The sequence below is a fragment of the Leucoraja erinacea genome, unplaced genomic scaffold (genome assembly GCF_028641065.1).
Source record: "Leucoraja erinacea ecotype New England unplaced genomic scaffold, Leri_hhj_1 Leri_1316S, whole genome shotgun sequence".
NCBI lineage: Eukaryota > Metazoa > Chordata > Chondrichthyes > Rajiformes > Rajidae > Leucoraja > Leucoraja erinaceus.
This window is the reverse complement of record NW_026575579.1, coordinates 20,701-41,446: the sequence shown is the minus strand read 5'-3', so window position 1 is coordinate 41,446 and position 20,746 is coordinate 20,701. Positions and strand designations below refer to the sequence as shown.

Here is a 20,746-nt window from a genome sequence, read left to right as displayed (position 1 = left end):
CGGGGTTATTCCACTCCTGGTGGTGTTGTCAGTTTTGAAGCGGGCATCGAAAGTGTTTTAGTTCATTGGCCATTGGATATCAGTGTGATATCACCGTGATCTTTATTTGCTTGTCCACTGTGACAGTCTCCACACAGCAGTTGATGTAGGAGAGCACGGTGGATGTGTACTCCTCCAAGTCTACCTCTGTACCGCTGGTTGCCTGTGGTGCAAACAGGTCCCAGTCGGTGCGATCAAAGCAGTCCTGGAGTTGTAGGGTGGTGTCCTCGGGCCATATTTTGACCGTCCTTATTGCAGGTTTGGTCTTGTGGATGAGGGGTTTGTATGATGGCCAGTAGAAACAGTGAGACGTGATCGGATTGCCCCAGGGATGGGCAGGGGAGAGCTCTGTAAGTGTCCTTGATGTTGGTGTACACTTTATCCAGCGTGTTTGAGCCCCTGGTAGGGCACTGCACATGCTGGTGGAATTTGCAGAGTGCGGCTCGTAGGTCGACTTGGTTAAAGTCCCCTGCAACAATGAAGACACCGTCGGGGTGAGCATCCTGCTGCTTACTGATGGCCGAGTGCAGCTGTGCTAGCGCTAGGTTAGCATTAGCTTGTGGTGGGTTGTATATGGCCATGATGATAACCACAGTAAACTCCCGAGGCAGGTAAAATGGTCAACATTTAAGCAGTAGGTATTCCAGGTCTGGGGAACAGTAGCTCTCTACTGCAGTGTGGTTGGTGCACCAGTCATTGTTGATGTAGATGCAGAGCCCGCCACCCTTGCTCTTACCGGAGTCCTTTGTTCTATCAGCACAATGCAGTGACAGGTTGGTTAGGTCCACAGCCCCATCAGGAACCAGCGCGCTGAGCCAGGTCTCTGTGAAGTCAGCACACAGCAGTCTTTCAGGGATCGTTGGGTGTTGATCCAGAGCCTTACCTCATTCAGCTTGTTGGTGAGTGACCGGACATTCGCGAGAAAGACACTTGGGAGCGATGGTCTTTGTGGAGCCCTCCGTAGCATGTCCTGCATCCCCACTCGCCTTCCACATTTCCGCTTTCGCTCCCGGCGCCTGCTCCGTCTCCTACCCTCCGGAGTGGTGATCCACGGAGCTGTTCTGCCCAGCTCCATCGGGATTTTGGTAAGGGTACTGTAGTACTCACAAGCCAGGTTCTCGCAGCCATGTCCGATATTGAGCAGTTCCGTGCGGCTCCATGTGTGACCCGTCGGGATTGCGATGCGGGTCCTGGATTTCCTCGTCCTGGAGGTGAGTTTCTTCCTATGGTTACTGGGGTTTCTAGGGGTTCTCGGGGTTCCGAGCTTTTTAAATACCTTATTTTCACAGCCGCGTTCGGTACCGGGCTGCTCCGAATTAACTCGGTCTTGGGAGCGCAAAGCCGCTGCGTCTGAACGCGCCGCCATCTTCAGGTGTCTTTATGGTTGGCTTTGTTGAAATCCCCGGCAATGGTGGTAAATGCCTCGGGGCAAGCCGTCTGGTGTTTGTTGACCACGGCGTGCAGGACTTGGAAAGAACTGCCATGCCTGAGCACCACGCAGAGTTGACCATGAGGCAGACGCCCCCTCCTCTCCCTTTCCCAGATGCCAGTGTATTGTCCATGCAATGGATGGAGAAACCTTCAGGCTGGACTGCTGAGTCTGGGGAGCTGGTGGTGAGCCATGTCTGTGTGAAACAGAACACAGAGCATTCCCTCAGCTCCCATTGGTAAAGCAGCCTTGCTCTTATGTCCTCCACTTTATTTTCAAGGGACTGTACATTGGTCAGGAGGATGGTAGGGAGAGGGGGTCCAAGTCCCCTGCGCGTCAGTCTGACCTGAAATCCTGCCCGTCTGCCACGTTTCCAGACACAATGGAGGCCTCGTCGTTTCCAGGTACTGTGTTTACTGTACCTGCTGCTTCTGCGAACCTGCGCTGGAACAGGGATTCCCTTGCATACGGCAGCTCGTATGTGTCTTGTGAGTCTGTGGCTATGACCTCTGTGAGTCTGTGGAATTCTCTGCCTCAGAGGAGGGTTCTCTGGAAACTTTCAACAGTGAGCTAGATACGGCTCTTGAAGATAGCGGAATCAGGGGATATGGGGAGAAGGCAGGACCGGGGTACTGATTGTGGGTGATAAGCCATGATCACATTGAATGGCGGTGCTGGCTTGAAGGGCCGAATGGCCTACTTCTGCACCAATTGGCTATTGATACTGTTGGTGTGCGGGGATCGCTGGTCGGTGCGGACTAAGGGCCTGTTTCAGCACTGTATCTTTAAGCTAAACTCAAACATGGGTGAAGTCTGCACGAAAACTCAGAATCACAGTTCAAACACCAGTGCGCTAACTGTCAAATATTGGCACATGCCAGATTTTGGTTAACAGTTACTACATCGCAAAGCCTATTTTTGTAAAAGATAGATAAATATTTGAGGCACAGGAAAATAAAAGCTTGCAGGAAAAGGCCAAGGTTATAGGATTGTTCCAGCAAAGAATCAATGATCCTTTATGCACTTCCATACCTGCACCTCAAACGTCTGGATTGAATCCCCTTCTTCATTATACGTATACTGTCCCAACAGGACCCCTTCAGCTTGATTTTCATCATCGAAACCCTGTGAACAAATGGAAATTAGTAAGCTTTCATTGCCACAGAGGGCTGTGGAGTTCAAGTCAGTGGATACTTTCAGGGCTGCCAACTCTCATGCTTTGAGCGTGAGACTCGCGCATTTTGACAAATTCTCACGATGATCACAAATTTCTCACGCTCTGTCGTGAGAAATTCGGTGATCAACGAGAATTTCAACTGCATGGGCTGCGGGTGGAGAGCCAGGGCGGAGGGAGGTTTGGAAGCAGCGGCGGGGGCAGATGCGGACGGGAAGCCGGGGCTGGCGTTGCGCCGCTGCCGTTAAGTCCCTGTGCCGAATTCGCCCTGGTGACCGGCATGGATCAGGCAGCGTCTCTGGAGAGAAGGAATGGGTGACGTTTCTGGTCGTGACCTTTCTAAGGGTCTCGACCCGAAACCTTTAGAAGGGTCTCGACCCGAAATGTCACCCATTCCTTCTCTCCAGAGATGCTGCCTGTCCCGCTGAGTTGCTCCAGCATTTTGTGTCTCTCTTCGGTTTAACCAGCATCTGCAGTTCCTTCTCACACAATGAGACCCAACAAGACGACTTTGAAGCTAGTAGCACTCGGGGTGGGGGAGGGACGGAGAGAGAGGGGATGTTAAAGAAATCGATATTCATACTCAATCGGGGAAATTAGTTCATATCTGTCTTTAAATTGATATTTTGTTCATCTTTAAATGTAAGTCTTGGATACATGTATCGCGGGAACAAATAAGCAAAGGCAAGATGGTAAATATAAACTACAAATTAACTTCAGAAAATGAAACTTGTAGAGATGAACTTTGCCCTTCACTTTACAATGAATTATCAATCAGGGATTATGCAGTAAATGTCATTCAAATACTCTGCAACCTTGGGATAATATTGTTCTTGTTCAAATATGATAGGTAAGTTGATTTGTTCAATATTATAATTAGTTCAAAGATACAGTGTGGAAACAGGCCCTTCGGCCCCTCGAGTCCATGCCGACCATCGATCACCTGTTCACACTGGTTCTATGTTATCCCACTTTCTGATCCATCCCCGACACACTAGGGGGCAATTTACAGAGGGCCAAATAACCTACAAACCCGCACGTCTTTGGGATGTGGGAGGAAACCCACGCAATCACAGGGAGAACGTGCAAACTCCACACATACAGCACCCGAAACCAGGATCGAACCCAGGTCTCCGGCGCTGTGGGGCATTAATTGTAATGCGAATACTTGGGCCTCTGCTGATATGTCGGGATGATTACCCAATATTACTGATTGCTAATCCATTGTATTATTGATTATATATATTACGCCCGTTCTCCTTTATCTGTACATTGTGAGCGGCTTGCTTGCATTTACCGGATAACACGCAACAAAACCTATTCCCTGTACCTCGCTACAGGTGGCAATAGTAAACTAAATCAATCTATTTACAGTACATGTATCTCTGTGTTGTTGCTTTAACCGGCCTGTTAAAGTGCAGCAACTGAGAATGTCATTGTTCTGATGTTGCTGCACGTGACAACTAAACACTCTTGTCTTCATTCTACACTTGAAATTACCACAATTACATTTAAACAGCATTTGGACAGGTACACGTGCAGGAAGGAACTGCAGATGCTGGTTTAAACCAATAGACACAAAGTGCTGGAATAAATGAAAGAGCTGCATACTGCCATTAGCAAACAACAGACGCACAACCCCGAGGCAGCCTTCATTGTTGCGGGTGACTTCAATCACTCCAACCTGAAGACTGTACTCCCCAAATTCCACCAACATGTATCCTTCCCCACTAGAGTAGACAAGATACTGGACAAAGTCTACACCAACATGGCTGAAGCTTACAAAGCCATCCCCCTCCCCCACCTTGGTCAGTCTGATCACGTCTCATTGTTCCTGCTCCCTAAGTACTCCCCACTCATCAGACGGGTTAAACCAACTGTAAGGACAGTTAAAGTCTGGTCAGAGGAAGCGGACTTCACACTTCAGCAGTGTTTTGGAAACACTGACTGGAGGGGTTTGCAGCCCAGGGTGGTGGTGTTGACTCTCACACGGACAACTTGATTCTTAGTATACATCCTCTGTTCTGGACTTTATAAACTCCACCATCAATAGTGTCACCTCCCTCAAACAGGTGACCATATACCCGAATCAGAAGCCATGGATGAACAGCGAGGTCAGGCTACTGCTGAAAGCACGGGACACCGCTTTCAGGTCAGGCGATGCTCGAGCCTACAGTTCATCCAGGGTTAACCTGAAGAGGGGCATCAGGAAGGCCAAGCACTGCCATAAGCTCAAGATTGAGGAGCACTTCAACAACAACTCCGACTCCCGACGCATGTGGCAAGGCATCCAGGCCATCACGGACTACAGACCCTCCAACATCACCCCCACATCCAGCGACGCCTCCTTCCTTGAGGAGCTTAATCACTTCTATGGCCGCTTCGACAGGGACAATCTAGAGACAGCCATCAAGGCTGTGCTACCTGCCGATCACCAACCCCTCACACTCACCCCCTACGACGTGTACGTGGCACTGAGTAGGACTAATGCACGTAAGGCTGTTGGCCCTGACGGCATCCCCGGGCGCGTGCTCAGAGCCTGTGCTGCGCAGCTGACAGACGTCTAGACTGACATCTTCAACCTGTCACTTGCCCAAGCAGTTGTCCCCACTTGCCTTAAAGCCACCTCCATCGTGCCAGTGCCAAAACACTCCACTGCGGCAAGCCTCAACGACTTCCGCCCAGTTGCACTTACCCCCATCATCACCATGTGCTTCGAGAGGCTGGTCCTGGCACACCTCAAAAGCTGCCTACCCCCCACACTGGGTCCCTATCAGTTTGCCTACCGCAAGAACAGGAGTACGGAGGATGCCATCTCAACGGCACTTCACTCCGCCCTCTCCCACCTCGACAACAGAGACACTTACGTAAGAATGCTGTTCATCGATTACAGCTCAGCATTCAACACCTGGGCATCGACCCCTCCCTCTGCAACTGGATACTGGACTTTCTAACCAACAGACCCCAGTCTGTGAGGTTAGACAAGCACACCTCTTCAACCCTCACCCTGAACACGGCGTTCCTCAGGGCTCTGTGCTGAGCCCCCTCCTCTACTCCCTGTACAGCACCTATGACTGCACACCTGTACATGGTACTAACACCGATCATCAAGTATGCCTATGATACAACGGTGATTGGCCTCATCAGCAACAACGATGAGCTGGCCTACAGGGAGGAGGTCCAGCACTTAGCAGCATGGTGCGACGACATCAACCTGGCCCTTAACTCCAAGAAGACCAAGGAGCTCATTGTAGACTTCAGGAAGTCCAGAGGTGGCACGCACACCCCCATCCACATTAACGGGACGGAGGTGGAACGTGTTTCTAGCTTCAGGTTCCTGGGAGCCAACATCTCCGATGACCTCTCTTGGACCCACAATACCTCTACTCTGATCAAGAAGGCTCATCAGCGTCTCTTCTTCCTGAGGAGACTGAAGAAGGTCCATCTGTCTCCTCAGATCCTGGTGAACTTCTACCGCTGCACCATCGAGAGCATCCTTACCAACTGCATCACAGTATGGTATGGCAACTGCTCTGTCTCCGACCGGAAGGCATTGCAGAGGGTGGTCCAAATTGGTTGCCCAACGCATCACCAATTTTAACATTCCCCTCCATTGAGTCTGTCCAAAGCAAGCGCTGTCTGCGGAGGGCGCTCAGCATCGCCAAGGACTGCTCTCAACCCTAACCATGGGCTGTTTACCCTCCTACCATCCGGGAGGCATTACAGGTCTCTCCGTTGCCGAACCAGCAGGTCGAGGAACAGCTTCTTTCCGGCGGCTGTCACTCTACTCAACAACGTACCTCGGTGACTGCCAATCACCACCCCCCCCCAGACACTTTTTTTTTTTTTTATTCAAATCGTTTGCTATGTCGCTCTTCAAGGGAGATGCTAAATGCATTTCGTTGTCTCTGTACTGTACACTGACAATGACAATTAAAATTGAATCTGAATCTGAATCTGAACTCAGCGGGTCAGGCAGCATCTCTGGAGGAAAGGAATGGGTGATGTTTCGGGTCGAGCCCCGTCTTCAGACTGAAGGTCTGGTTAGTTGGCTTGGTATAAGTGTAAAGTCCCTAGTGTGTGTAGGATAGTGTTAACAACCATATAACAATTACAGCACGGAAACAAGCCATCTCGGCCCTACAAATCCGGGCCGAACACTTATTTTCCCCTAGCCCCATCTACCTGCACTCAGACCATAACCCTCCATTCTTTTCCCATCCATATACCTATCCAATTTATTTTTAAATGATAAAAACGAACCTGCCTCCACCACTTCCACTGGAAGCTCATTCCACACAGCTACCACTCTCTGAGTAAAGAAGTTCCCCCTCATCCCACAAAACAGAGATCATGCCAGCACCTGCCACTAAGACTGCCTTTAACAAGTTGGATGTCAACGGACAGTGCCCGATTCACAATAAGCCTCATCCCCTTAAGCGATGCAGAGGCTCCGAGCCAAGACACTAGAGGAACGCAAAACATTTCTTAAAGAGACAGCGATTTGTTTCAAATGCTGCTCCTCAACCAATCACAAGGCAAAAGATTGCAAAATTACTATTCAGTGCAAAGAGTGTGACAGCAATCAACACGTCACAGCTCTTCATCCGGGACCAGCTCCATGGACCATCAAAGACCACGACTTTGTGGATGGCGGGGAGAAAAGGGAAGAGGTTTCTCCTGACATAATTTCCAAATGCACTGAAGTGTGTGGTGAAGCCAATCACTCCTGCTCTTGCTCAAAAATCTGCCTCATAAAGGTGCATCCTAAAGGACAACCAGACAGGTCAATGAGAGTCTATGCTGGACTTGACGACCAAAGTAATAGGTCTCTCGCTCGGTCAGAGTTCTTTGACCACTTTAACATCGGGGGTGCAAATTCTCCTTACACTCTGCGCACATGTGCTGGAGTAACAGAGATGTCTGGGAGAAGAGGAACCAGCTTTGTTGCTCAGACTGTAGATGGGAGTCTCAGTGTGCATCTCCCCACACTCATCGAGTGCAACCATATGCCAGATGATAAATCAGAAATCCCTACTCCTGAGGCTGCCAAACACCACTCCCACCTTGAGGCTATTGCTCACCTCATCCCTGAACTCGACCCTGGTGCACAAATTCTGCTCCTTCTTGGACGAGATGTCTTGCAGGTCCACAAAGTAAGATACCAACATAATGGGCCAAACAACTATGCCCAAAGACTCGACCTTGGCTGGGTCATAGTTGGAGACGTTTGTTTGGGTGCTGCTCACAAACCAAAGGTAGTCACCACATATCGTACTAACATTCTGGAGAATGGCCGTCACTCTCACTTCAGCCCATGTCCCAACCATCTTGATCTGAAAGAGAAGCTCACCGTAAGGACAGGCACAAACCCTCTCAGCTCCCAAAACCTACAACACTCTCATTTCTCTGGCAGCACAGTTCAGAAATCTGATGATTGTTCACTAGGAAGTGAGATCTTTGTAAGAACAGAGGATGACAACAAGGTTGCCCCATCTATTGAGGACAAACAGTTTATTCAGTTGATGGACAAGGAAATGTTCATGAATAATGCCAACAGTTGGGTGGCTCCTCTTCCCTTTCGTACACCAAAGCCACGGCTGCCCAACAACAGAGAACAAGCTCTGACCCGCTTCACCAGCCTCTGTTGTACTCTCGAACGAAAACCTGAAATGAAGAACCATTTTCTGGCTTTCATGCAGAAAATCTTTGACCAAGATCATGCTGAAGTGGCTCCACCATTACACGACGGAGAAGAATGCTGGTATCTTCCCAGTTTTGGTGTGTACCACCCACATAAGCCAGGTCAAATCCGCGTTGTGTTTGACTCCAGTGCTCCACATCTTGGCGTCTCATTGAATGATGTGCTCTTGACAGGACCAGACTTAAACAACAGCTTGCTAGGTGTACTGATCAGATTCAGGTGTGAGCAAGTAGCAGATATTGAACAAATGTTCCACAGCTTTGTCGTCAGTGAGGACCACAGGAACTTTCTCCGATTCCTGTGGTTCAAAGACAACGACATCACCAAAGAAGTTGAGGAATATAGGAGTCCATGTATTCGGCAATCGTCCCTCTCCAGCAGTTGCTACCTATGGACTACGACGAGCCGCTCTACATGGAGAGGACGAGTTTGGTGTAAATGCAAAGCAATTCATACACAGGGACTTCTATGTTGATGATGGACTAAAAGTCACTGCCATCTGCAACTGAAGCCATCAATTTATAGAAAGCAGCCCAAGGTATGCTCGCCATCTCTAACTTGAGGCTTCATAAGATAGCATCCAACTGCACAGTCGTCATGCAGGCATTTCCGTCAACGGACCATGCAAAGGACTTGAAAGACCTTGACTTAGGCATTGACTCCCTTCCTGTACAACGTAGCCTAGGGCTTTGCTGGAACCTTGTAAATGACACCTTCACATTCCATGTTGCTAACAGTGAGAAGCCATTCACTCGAAGAGGAGTGCTTGCAACCATTAATAGCCTATTCGATCCACGGTCTTGTGGCTTCTATTACCATCCAAGGTAAACTCTTACTACGTCAGCTCACGAGCGACGCCAGCAACTGGGATGCTCGCCTACCATCTGAAAAGGAAGCAGAATGGATTGCTTGGAGAGATTCACTGCAAGATCTCGAACAGTTTCAAACCCCTCGAGCAAACACCACATCTTCCCTTGCCGGTGCTCAACTTACAGAGATCCACATCATGTCAGACGCTTCCATAAAGGCCATTGCAGCTGTGGTATACCTTAAGGTGGTGGATGTTGAGGGAAAATGCCAAATTGGTTTCATAATGGGTAAAGCCAAGCTAGCGCCCATGTCAGTTCACACTGTTCCCAGGCTTGAGTTAGGTGCTGCCGTTTTGGCAGTGGAGATTGCTGAGCTGGTTGTGAATTAACTGGACATCAACCCCAACAGTCTGAAGTTCTATACCGACAGTAAGGTGGTGTTGGGGTACATCTATAATGAAATCAGGAGGTTTTATGTATACGTCAGCAACAGAGTGGAACGGATAAGAAAATCCACATGACCTGAACAGTGGCATTATGTTCACACAGGTCAGAACCCTGCAGATGTTGCTACCAGGTCAGTGTCTTCAGCCCAACTCTCCAACACCAACTGGCTCACCGGCCCAGATTTCCTGTTAAATCTTGTGGAGACAGACAAGGCAGAGGAGACATCCTATGACCTCATCGATCCAGAATCTGATCTGGAGGTCCGATGCCACGCTAACACAGCCACAGATGCATTGGTTCACATCGCTTTGAAAGGTTTTCCAAGTGGCAACCCCTTGTCAGAGCTATGGCTTCCCTCATCCACATCATTTACACCTTTAAGTCTAAGAAGGATAACAGCACACAAGGTTGTAATGGTTGGCATTACTGTTCAAAAGCCCACACAGTTGAAATACTGTCACAAGCAAAGGCTGTCATTATCAGATGTGTACAAAGGGAAGTATACCAAACTGAGGTGTCCTGTCTAGAGAAAGGAAGGATCATTCCCAAAAACAGTTCCCTAAAGAAGCTCAATCCGATCCTTGATGGTAATGGACTCTTGAGAATAGGAGGCCGGCTTCAGCATGCTCCACTTGAGATAGAGGAGAAACACCCTCTCATCATTCCTGGTCGCAGCCATGTTGCGAGCTTACTTGTAAATCACTACCATGAGAGAGTTAGACATCAAGGCAGAATCTTCACTGAGGGAGCTATCCGCACAGATGGTATCTGGATTGTGAGAGCTAAGAGTTGCATTGTCAGCAATCTGCATAGATGTGTCACATGTATCAAACTCCGTGGAAAGACAGCAGAACAGAAAATGGCAGATCTTCCATCTGATCGTCTCAGCACAGAACCCCCTTTTACAAACGTGGGTTTGGATGTGTTTGGCCCCTGGAATATCTCCACTCGCCGTACCCGAGGAGGTGCAGCGAATAGCAAAAGGTGGGCTGTATTGTTCACATGCCTAAGCATACGTGCTGTTCATATCGAGCTGATTGAGTCGATGGACACAGCAAGCTTCATCAATGCTCTACGACGCTTCTTTGCAGTGCGTGGTCCAATAAAGGTGATCCGCTCTGACTGTGGGACGAATTTTAAGGGAGCCTGCAAAGAGCTGCAAATCATCCTACAAGATGAGAACAACATCTCAAAGTATCTTAATGAGGAAGGATGCACGTGGCTATTCAACCCACCCCACTCTTCCCATATGGGGGGAGTGTGGGAAAGAATGATCGGGGTTTCAAGACGGATCCTTGACTCCATGCTTTCTCAGACTAGCTCCTCGCATCTTACTCACGAAGTGCTTTCGACTCTTATGACTGAGGTTACCGCAATAATAAATGCAAGGCCTCTCGCACCTATCTAAGCTGATGCAGAATCACCCTTTCTTCTGACCCCAGCCACGATCCTGACACAGAAGGTCTGCACCACTTCTCCTCCACCAGGATCCTTTGAAAATGCAGATCGGTGGAAAAGAGTCCAGCATTTGGGAGAGATGGAGACGAGAATATCTTCCTACTCTACAGAGCCGAAGCAAGTGGCAAGACAGTCAGCCCAATGTCAAGGAAGGAGACTTGGTGCTGCTCAGAGACTCTCAGATGAAAATGAACCAATGGCCCATGGCTCTCGTTACCAAGGCTCGCCCTGACGACGACGACAGTAAGGTCAGAAAGCTTGAGCTGAAGGTTACCAAAGGAGGGACTATTAAGACCTTCCTCAGGCCGGTAACTGAAGTAGTGGTGCTTATGCCATCCTAAGCCTCTACCATGGACAGTTCCTTGCTTATTTTGTTACTTGGTTGTAAATAGTTTGTAACTGACTGTAATTAGAGAATTGGCATTGTGATCAATACCAGACGGGGAGTGTGATGTTACATGCAAGCAAAGCCCATTCTAGTGGTGGCTTAAAAGATTGCTGCCACCTAAATTCACACTTGTTCCCCATTCATTGCTTGGGATCACATGATTGGATTCATGGATGAGACAGGCCATTTTGTATTGGGACCAGGACAGCAATGTGCTCTGAAGCCCTCTCTGTTAAATCCATTGCCATCTGCCCGTATTGAGCCTTGGAGAAGTTTCGTTGTAAGTTTACATTTCATGTTTCTTGTTTAGGGATGACTATTGATGCCTATTATGTAATGTTAAGTAGCTATTTGTGTATTTACTTCATCTTTTACATGGTTTAAGGAAGTTTTCTTCTGTCTTTAATTTCAGTTCCACAAAAAAGTGTTATGGAAGCATTGTAAAAAGCAAGTTGATGAAGACAAACAGATAAATGAAATTCAACTTTATTTCCACGTCTAAGTCATCACTTAACCCTTTCAGTTCCAAGTACACCTGTTTAGCTATCTGTTACTTTGTGTACAGCCACACATGCAAGGGGACAGAATAGAAAATTATTAAGGGATTGAAGAGGATAGATGCAGGAAACATGTTCCTGATGTTGGGGTAGTCCAGAACCAGGGGCCACAGTTTAAGAATAGGCCATTTAGTAGTGAGACGCGGAAAAACTTTTCACCCAGAAAGTTGTGAATCTGTGGAATTCTCTGCCACAGAAGGCAGTGGAGGCCAATTCACTGGATGTTTTCAAGAGTGAGTTAGATTTAGCTCTTAGGGCTAATGGAATCAAGGGATATGAAAGCTGCCAGAGGAGGTAGTTGACTATCCCAACGTTCAAGAAACTGTTAGACAGGTACATACATGGATAGGACAAGTTTGGAGGGATATGGACCAAACGCAAGCAGGTGGGAGTAGAGTACCGGGACATGTTGGTCGGTGTCGGCCAGTTGGGCCGAAGGACCAGTTTCCACACTGCATCACTCTATGACTCCAACACAAAGTGCTGTAGTAACTCGGCAGGTCAGGCAGCATCTGTGGAGAACATGGATAGGTGGCGTTTCACAGAGTGCTGGAGTAACTCAGCGGGTCAGGCAGCATCTCTGGAGAACATGGAAAGGTGACATTTCGGGTCGGGACCCTTCTTCAGACTAACACTATGTTTACAGATGAGGGGGTGATCGGCAAATGAGTGGAATGACAGAGGCGAGAGAAAATCAGGAGATAAAAGGGTGTGAGATAAGGAGAGAGGAATGTATATGTGCAGCTTGAAGGGACATTGGTCAGGTAGCATTTAGAGTATTGCATACAGTTCAGGTTACTCCATTACTGGACTGATGTGGAGACATTGGAGAAGGTGCAGAGATGGTTGAATGGTTTAAAATAGTAAGATTAAACGAGAACTTACCAGTTTGAAGTTTGATCTGTATTTTATGAGGAGGAACGTTGAGGGAATACGTGAAGAACCCGCTTACGACGCATGCGTGTCATCCTTCAAAGCAGCGGTGTGAGGTCACAGATACACTATAATGACCTAATATAGTAAGATTATCAAAGAGATACCAGTTTAAGATATGACCATTCGAGGGTGGGAGCGGAGGGCACGTATTCCCTCAACGTTCCTCCTGATAAAATACAGATCAAACTTCAAACTGGTAAGTTCTCGTTTAATCTTACTATTTTACTTCGGAGTCACGTGAGTGACTACGTGAAGATTTCAAAGCTCTGTGACCTCATGCCGTGGAACGAGTCCATGATTCACAACTGCCTTGGTTGTGGGGAGAATGATGTTAACATCAGTAAACATAATACGATATTGAAACCCAACTGTAAAATATTAAATCCAATTATTGCCCCTATTTATGCGGTGAATTATATGCAGAACTTAAAATTGTTTCTGCAATTCTTCCAGGTTCAATAACTGGTTTGTTATAAAGTCGTTGGATAGTTTCCTCCGTTGACCATTCTACTGTCTTGAGGGTTTTGTCCATTGGTACGTCCAGCTTCATAGCTGCCAATGTAGCTGCAGCCCTGATGGAGTAAGATTTAAATTTTCCCTTAGAGTCCACTCCAGCCTTTGTTAGGACTGCTTAGCCATTTAGAGATGATCTGGACTGTCACTGTTTTGAGTGGCTATTAGTAGCTGATAAACGTGACATTTCTTCCTCTGATGATCTAGCATACTTCATGTATGATAGTAAATGAGTTATAATACAGCAACGACCATCTGTCGTATAGGCTCTGTACTTTATTTTTAGGCCTGCTGACCCCTGTCTGTTCTGTTTGACCCTTTGATTAATGTGACAGGTTTAATTCCCTGATGAAATCATCATGTTGTCCAGCCTTAGTTTCTGTAGTGACTGGACTCTTTGTGCCGTGACCAAGGCCATCAGTATGACTGTTTACATAGTCAGTTTCTGTAATGACAGAGCTGTAGCTGGAGACCAGTTTCTTAACTTGGTCAGTACAAAACTCACATCCCATATATGAATGTACCTAGTTCTTGGGGATTAATTTTAACAGGCCCCTAATGAGTTTTGTTACCAGTGTGTGTGCCCCCACAGAATGCCGCTCTGTACCTTCGACAGGTATGTAGACAGAGCACTCCTGGCGCAATTATGGTACTATGACTAAGCCTCTCATCGTAATGGAGGCTTGCCAGGAATTCCAGAACAGATGGCTGTTCATATATCTGTGGGTGATGATAATAGTTATGAACGTACTTCCTATTTCTAGAGGATACCAAGTACTGTTGAATGAGTGGACTGTCTGTGACCTGCTGAAAAGATTCCGCCTATGGTCCGTCAGTCCTAGGTGTAGAAGAGGTGCTTTCAATTCTACAATAAATAGGTTAATATAGATAGTAACATGGGTAACTCTCCATGTTGCTAGAAAGAACCAGTAAGTTAGGTCTATGATGGATGGTGATGAATGGTTCTGCCTTCTACCACCATGAAAAAGGTGTATGGTAAACTCACTGTGGTGGATGTTAATTTGTGTTTATAATATGTTATTTATTATTATATGGCTGCAGGCAATATCATTTTGTTCAGACCTAAATGTCTGAATAACAAATAAGAATTCAATTCAATTTACAAATAGAGTTGGCCAGATAGTCACGTGGTGTCGGTAAGTTTCTACCCATAGTTGACATACTACTCCCGGTGTCCATAAAACTGGTCACTGTTAATGTTAGGTTATGAACCATGCCTAACAAATGTACCCACATCTAGCACCATAGTGGCGTCAGTCGGTTACTTCATTAGCCTGTCAGAATGACCCATAAATTGTTTGAATGACGCGTGACTGCGTTCAGTTATTAGATAATGTCTGATATTATATGGCTGGCACACATTCCTTTGGCCAATTCTTCAATAAGGCTGTACCATATTTACCAGCAAAGTCAGTGCCATGTGAACTGTGTTAGCAGTGAACCGCAGATGACCTGTAGTTAACACATCTGTGAGTACCTCTAATTGGTAATCTAGCCAGCATATCTTGATACGATGCTCGCCAAATAGTATCCTAGGATCAATACAGAAGATGACACAAAGTTCCCATCTGAAAGAATATAAGTACGAAGTATTCCATTAACCCAAGGTGAAGTGGCAACCACCTCTGATTATGATAAGGATATTTAGTACACGAATTTCTGTGATTCTTATTGGATGTCTCCATAACATCTATAATGTGTGTACGTAGTTTAATAATGCTTCAATTTGTTGCTTCCTTGTCTGAATGACGTTCAGTTCAGTACATGCTGAACTAAGGAGCAAGTAATGAATACCTCCACATTCTATATCAGTGGTTTGGGAGGTTCCAGGTTTGCATATAAGGCCAGTGCATCCTGGTGAACTAGTGTCATGTCTATTTCTAATAGTGCGGCCGATAATATCCCGCTGATAGGACTTTAGAACTTTCTTTCGGTTCAATACCTTGTCCTGTTATGTTTTTGGTTACTACTAAGACTAAAGGATCCAGCAGTCCAATATAATTCCTGATAGATAGCATTCCCATCTCAGGATTACACAGTAATGTCTGTTCCAGTAATGTCTGTTTCAGGGGAACAAAAGCACACCTGTGAATAACTGGTCAGATTTGATGTGTAGAGCGCTTAGCCAGGGCCTCCCATGCCCTGTCTCAGCAGCGCGTGCACACCAGTGGCCAGCCCTACCATTGCTCATACTGCGGGTGAGGTGTTTGACAGCTTGCGGGGATTGCGGCAGCATCGGCGGGTCCACGCCGGCGAGTGACTGCTCCCACTGCAGCAAGCATATCTAGAGCGCACGGGGAATGCGGGTGCACCAGAGAGAGACCCTTAGTATGCGCTGTGTTTCGTAAAGGTTTCTCCTGCATGTCCAGCCTGTGGCAGCACCAGCGTACCCACACCGGCCAGCACCCCTTCGCCTGCCAACTCTGTGGCAAGGCCTTTTTCCTGCTCCGCCAGCCTGCTGACACATCGCAACGTGGATAGGCACTCTTTAGGTAGACATAAAATGCTGGAAGTAATGGGTAACGTTACGGGTCGAGACCCTTCTTCAGTCTCGTCCCGAAATGCCAGGCAGCATCTCTGGAGAGAAGGAATGGGTGGCATTCGTCGTCGGTGTGCGTTCGTCGCTCGTCGGTGTGGGTGCGCTGATGCTCCAGCAGGATGTGGGAGCGGGTGTAGCCCTTGCCGCATTTGGCACAGGTGTAGTGGCGCTCGCCGATGTGAGTGCGCTGGTGCTCCAACACGGTTTAGGAGCGGGCAAAGGCCTTGCCGCACTGAGCGCAGGTGTAGGGGCGCCTGCCGGTGTGGGCGCGCTGGTGCTCCAGCAGGATTTCGGAGCGGGTGAAGCCCTTGCCGCACTGGGCACAGCTGTAGGGGTGCTCGCCGGTGTGGGTGTGCTGATGCTTCAGCAGGTTGCTGGACTGGGTGAAGCCCTTGTCGCACTGGGCGCAGGTGAAGGGGCGCTTGTCGGTGTGGGTGCGCTGGTGCTTCAGCAGGTTGCTGGACTGGGTGAAGCTCTTGCCGCAGTCGCTGCAGGTGTAGGGCCGCTCCCCAGTATGCAGGCAGCTGTGTGTCTTCAAGTCCCTGGACGACTTGAAACCTTTGCCGCAGTCTGAGCAGGTAAAAGGCCGCTCGCTTCAGTGCACCAGCTGGTGCTCCTGCAGCCCCGACAACCGGGCAAAGCTCTTGCCACAGGTGGAGCAGCCATAGGGCTTCTAGCCCGTGTGCACCCGCCGGTGGGTGTCCAGCTCACTCAGGCACTGCCAGGCCTTGCCACACACGTTGCACTCACAATGCTTCTCCTTGTTGTGCCCCGCCATGTGGTCCTCCATCGAAGCCCCTTGAAGCTCAGCCCGCTCACGGAGCTGATGGGGGGGGGGCTCACCCTGGCCGCCCTCAATGGCCGCTCACGTCCCCATCTCTCTGTCCACTGCAACGGCTCCTAAACCCTGCAGGAGGGGAACACAGAGGGTCAACAAGCTGCAAAACAGGACATTACTAAGGCGTGAGCATTGCAAGTGCTTGAACGGTGGGGGGGTAGGTAGGTGAGAGTGTGAGGAGGGGTGCGGGGGGAAGAGGGAGGGGGGCGAGGATGGTGTGAGAGGGGGGTGAGGAAACAAGTGGGAGAGGGGGGGCTGCACTGACCTGTGTTGCCGAGTGTCTGGGCACTGCGTCGAGCCACCAGCCCATTTTTCAATTTTTCAAAACTCTTTAGATTCTGAAGTAGTTCCTGAGGATTGGAGGGTAGCTAATGTAACCCCACTTTTTAAACAGGGAGGGAGAGAAAAAACGGAGAATTACAGACCAGTTAGTCTAACATCGGTAGTGGGGAAACTGCTAGAGTCAGTTATTAAAGATGGGATAGCAGCGCATTTGGAAAGTGGTGAAATCATTGGACAAAGTCAGCATGGATTTACGAAAGGTAAATCATGTCTGACGAATCATATATAATTTTTCGAGGATGTAACTAGTAGAGTGGATAGGGGAGAACCAGTGGATGTGTTGTATCTGGATTTCCAGAAGGCTTTCGACAAGGTCCTACATAAGAGATTAGTATACAAACTTAAAGCACATGGTATTGGGGGTTCAGTATTGATGTGGATAGAGAACTGGCTGGTAGACAGGAAGCAAAGAATAGAAATAAACGGGTCCTTTTCACAATTGCAGGCAGTGACTAATGGGGTACCGCAAGGCTCAGTGCTGGGACCCCAGCTATTTACAATATATATTAATAATTTGGACGAGGGAATTGAATGCAACATCTCCAAGTTTGCGGATGACACGAAGCTGGGGGGCAGTGTTAGCAGTGAGGAGGATGCAAGGTGACTTGGATAGGCTGGGTGAGTGGGCAAAGGCATGGCAGATGCAGTATAATGTGGATAAATGTGAGGTTATCCACTTTGGTGGCAAAAACAGGAAAGTAGACTATTATCTGAATGGTGGCCGATTAGGAAAAGGGGGAGATGCAACAAGACCTGGGTGTCATGGCACACCAGTCATTAAAAGTAGGCATGAAGGTGCAGCAGGCAGTGAAGAAAGTGAATGGTATGTTTGCATTCATAGCAAAAAGGATTTGAATATAGGAGCAGGGAGGTTCTACTGCAGTTGCACAGGGTCTTGGTGAGACCACACCTGGAGTATTGCGTACAATTTTGGTCTCCTAATCTGAGGAAAGACATTCTTGCCATAGACGGAGTACAGAGAAGGTTCACCAGACTGATTCCTGGGGTGTCAGGACTTTCATATGAAGAAAGACTGGATAGACTCGGCTTGTACTCGCTAGAATTTAGAAGATTCAGGGGGGATCTTATAGAAACTTACAAAATTCTTAAGGGGTTGGACAGGCTAGATGCAGGAAGATTGTTCCAGATGTTGGGGAAGTCCAGGACAAGAGGTCACAGTTTAAGGATAAGGGGAAATCATTTAGGGCCGAGATGAGAAAAACATTTTTCACACAGAGAGTGGTGAATCTCTGGAATTCTCTGCCACAGAGGGTAGTTGAGGCCAGTTCATTGGCTATATTTAAGAGGGAGTTAGATGTGGCCCTTGTGGCTAAAGGGATCAGGGGGTATGGAGAGAAGGCAGGTACAGGATACTGAGTTGGATGATCAGCCATGATCATATTGAATGGCGGTGCAGGCTCGAAGGGCCGAATGGCCTTCTCCTGCACCTATTTTCTGTTTCTATGCTCGACCCCCAGCCAACCGCCCTGCTCCGTGACGTACCCCCGCACCGCCCCGTGACGTACCCCCACACCGCCCCGTGATGTACTCCCGCCTTGCGCCGTGACATCTGCCACACGCACGGTGTGCACGACCTGCGCCCTGATGTCACCCGCAATCAGAGGGGACTGCCGGCATTGCCCAGCCGGTGATTAGCGCTGAGTCACTCCAAAAGGATCTCGATACTATGGTTGAGTGGTCACAACAATGGGGCATGCAGTTCAACCCTTCCAAATGTGAAACTATGTGTGTCACCAGAAAGGGGAATCCAGGCGAAACATCTTACAACATACTTGGTGTCACCCTTGAAGAATCCAAACAAACCAAGTATCTTGGCATCAAATTGCAGAATGATCTGCGTTGTAATGGTCAGACTCATCATGCAACAGTGAAAGCAACAGGTGTCCTAAGCTTTCTGAGGCGCAACTTTCATCATTGTTCAAATTCTGTCAAGGAGAAGCTATACTTCACCCTCGTTAGACCTCATTGGGACTACGCAGTTGCAGCATGGGACCCATACACAAATAAAAACATTTCTTCCATCGAACGTGTCCAAAGACAGGCAGCTCGATTTGTTACTAACACCTATGAGAGAGAAGCGAGTGTCACCAAACTTCCGAATTCTCCGGGGTGGAACCCTTTCCAAGACAGACGTGAAGCTCACCGTTTGACCTGTTTTTACAAAATGTTAAATGGTCAGCTCGACATAGACTACAAGCCCTACACCAAACCCAAACCAATTAGGTGCAGACGAGGGCATTCGATCCAATTTGTGATCCCATCTACAAAGACAGATGTGTACAGCAATTCGTTCTTCCCCCGCACAATTAAAGCATGGAATAATCTCCACCCAACTATAGTTACCCAACCAGATGCAACTAAATTTAAAGTAGCACTTTCTTCCCAATAACCCTTTCTGGCTTAAACCCTCCCTTCACCACCTCCAGTTTAAATTCCGTTTGGAATATTTTGTAGGACCAAGAAACCAAGAACCAAGGGGCGGCATGTAACTTGGAGAGGTTACAGAGTGTTGTAGTCACTCAGTTGATCGGGCAACGTCTGTGGGGAACGTGGATAGGTGCCGTTTCACAGAAACATAGTCAATAGGTGCAGGAGTAGGCCGTTCGGCCCCTTCCTGCTTTCTCCATATATCCCAAGATTCCGTCAGCACTGAGAGCTAAATCTAACTCTCTCGTGAAAACATCCAGTGAATTGGCCTCCACTGCCTTCTGTGGCAGAGAATTCCACAGATTCACAACTCTCTGGGAGAAAAAGTTTTTCGTCATCTCAATCCTAAATGGCCCACCGCATAATCTTGAACTGCGACCCCTGGTTCTGGACTCCACCAACATTGGAAACATCAACAAGTAGCTAAATGTCATCTGAAACATTGCCCATATATTTTCCCCAGCACTTTGTGCCTATCTTTGGCAGACACAAGGAACTGCAGATACTGGTTCATACACAAAAAGACAGAGTGCTGGAGTAACATAACAGGTCAGGCAGCATCTCTGGTCAATGTGGATAGGCGACGTTTTAGGTCTGCAGAAGGGTTGTGACCAATAAAAACGTCCCCTTTCCGTGTTCTCCACAGACGCTGCCCGGCCCGCCGAGTGACTCCAGCACCGTGTGACCTTCTTCCCATGTTACACGCATGCGGATGACATCACGGTGCAGAGCTGCTCACGTGCGGGCGGGAGGCTCAGCATGGTTCCCGGATGCTCGGCGCCCCCAGGTCGGTGTTGTCTTTCCGTTGACTGGTTGGCACGCAACAAAAAGCTTCTTACTATAACTCGGTACACGTGACAATAAACTAAACTCAACCCTCCCGGCGCCAGGAAATGCTACGGCCGGCAGACCAGAGAGGTTGCATTGCGGCTTCCCGCCGCCAGGAGGCGCTGCGGCCGGCAGACCAGAGAGGTTGCATCGCGGCCTCCCGCCGCCAGGAGGCGCTGCGGCCGGCTGACCAGAGACGCTGCATCACGGCCTCCACGGGTCGCTGGCCCTCGGGAAGGGAGGAGGGGTTGGGGAATGGACGTGGGGTCGAGCGGC

At 48.4% G+C, this 20,746-nt stretch overlaps 1 protein-coding gene and 1 pseudogene across 1 annotated transcript; one reads left to right on the top strand and one right to left on the bottom strand.

Moving 5' to 3' along the window:
• The first annotated feature begins 9,948 nt into the window (after positions 1–9,948).
• LOC129715679 (uncharacterized) lies at positions 9,949–11,401 on the top strand (annotated as a pseudogene).
• Positions 11,402–16,178: 4,777 nt separating this feature from the next.
• Positions 16,179–16,804, bottom strand: LOC129715678 (zinc finger protein 70-like). The gene is made up of 2 exons (XM_055665535.1): positions 16,707–16,804; positions 16,179–16,607 (listed from the first exon to the last, which is right to left on the bottom strand). Exons 1-2 carry the CDS (start codon positions 16,802–16,804, stop codon positions 16,220–16,222), a joined length of 486 nt encoding a protein of 161 aa, XP_055521510.1. The 3' UTR covers positions 16,179–16,219.
• Positions 16,805–20,746: the final 3,942 nt, after the last annotated feature.

Coding starts and splice junctions, on each gene's coding strand:
- LOC129715678 (XM_055665535.1), bottom strand. CDS start 16,804: ATGGAGGACCACATGGCGGGGCACAACAAGGAGAAGCATTGTGAGTGC. Junction 16,608..16,706: donor AGTGAGCTGGACACCCACCG/GCGGGTGCACAC, acceptor GGTGCACTGAAG/CGAGCGGCCTTTTACCTGCT.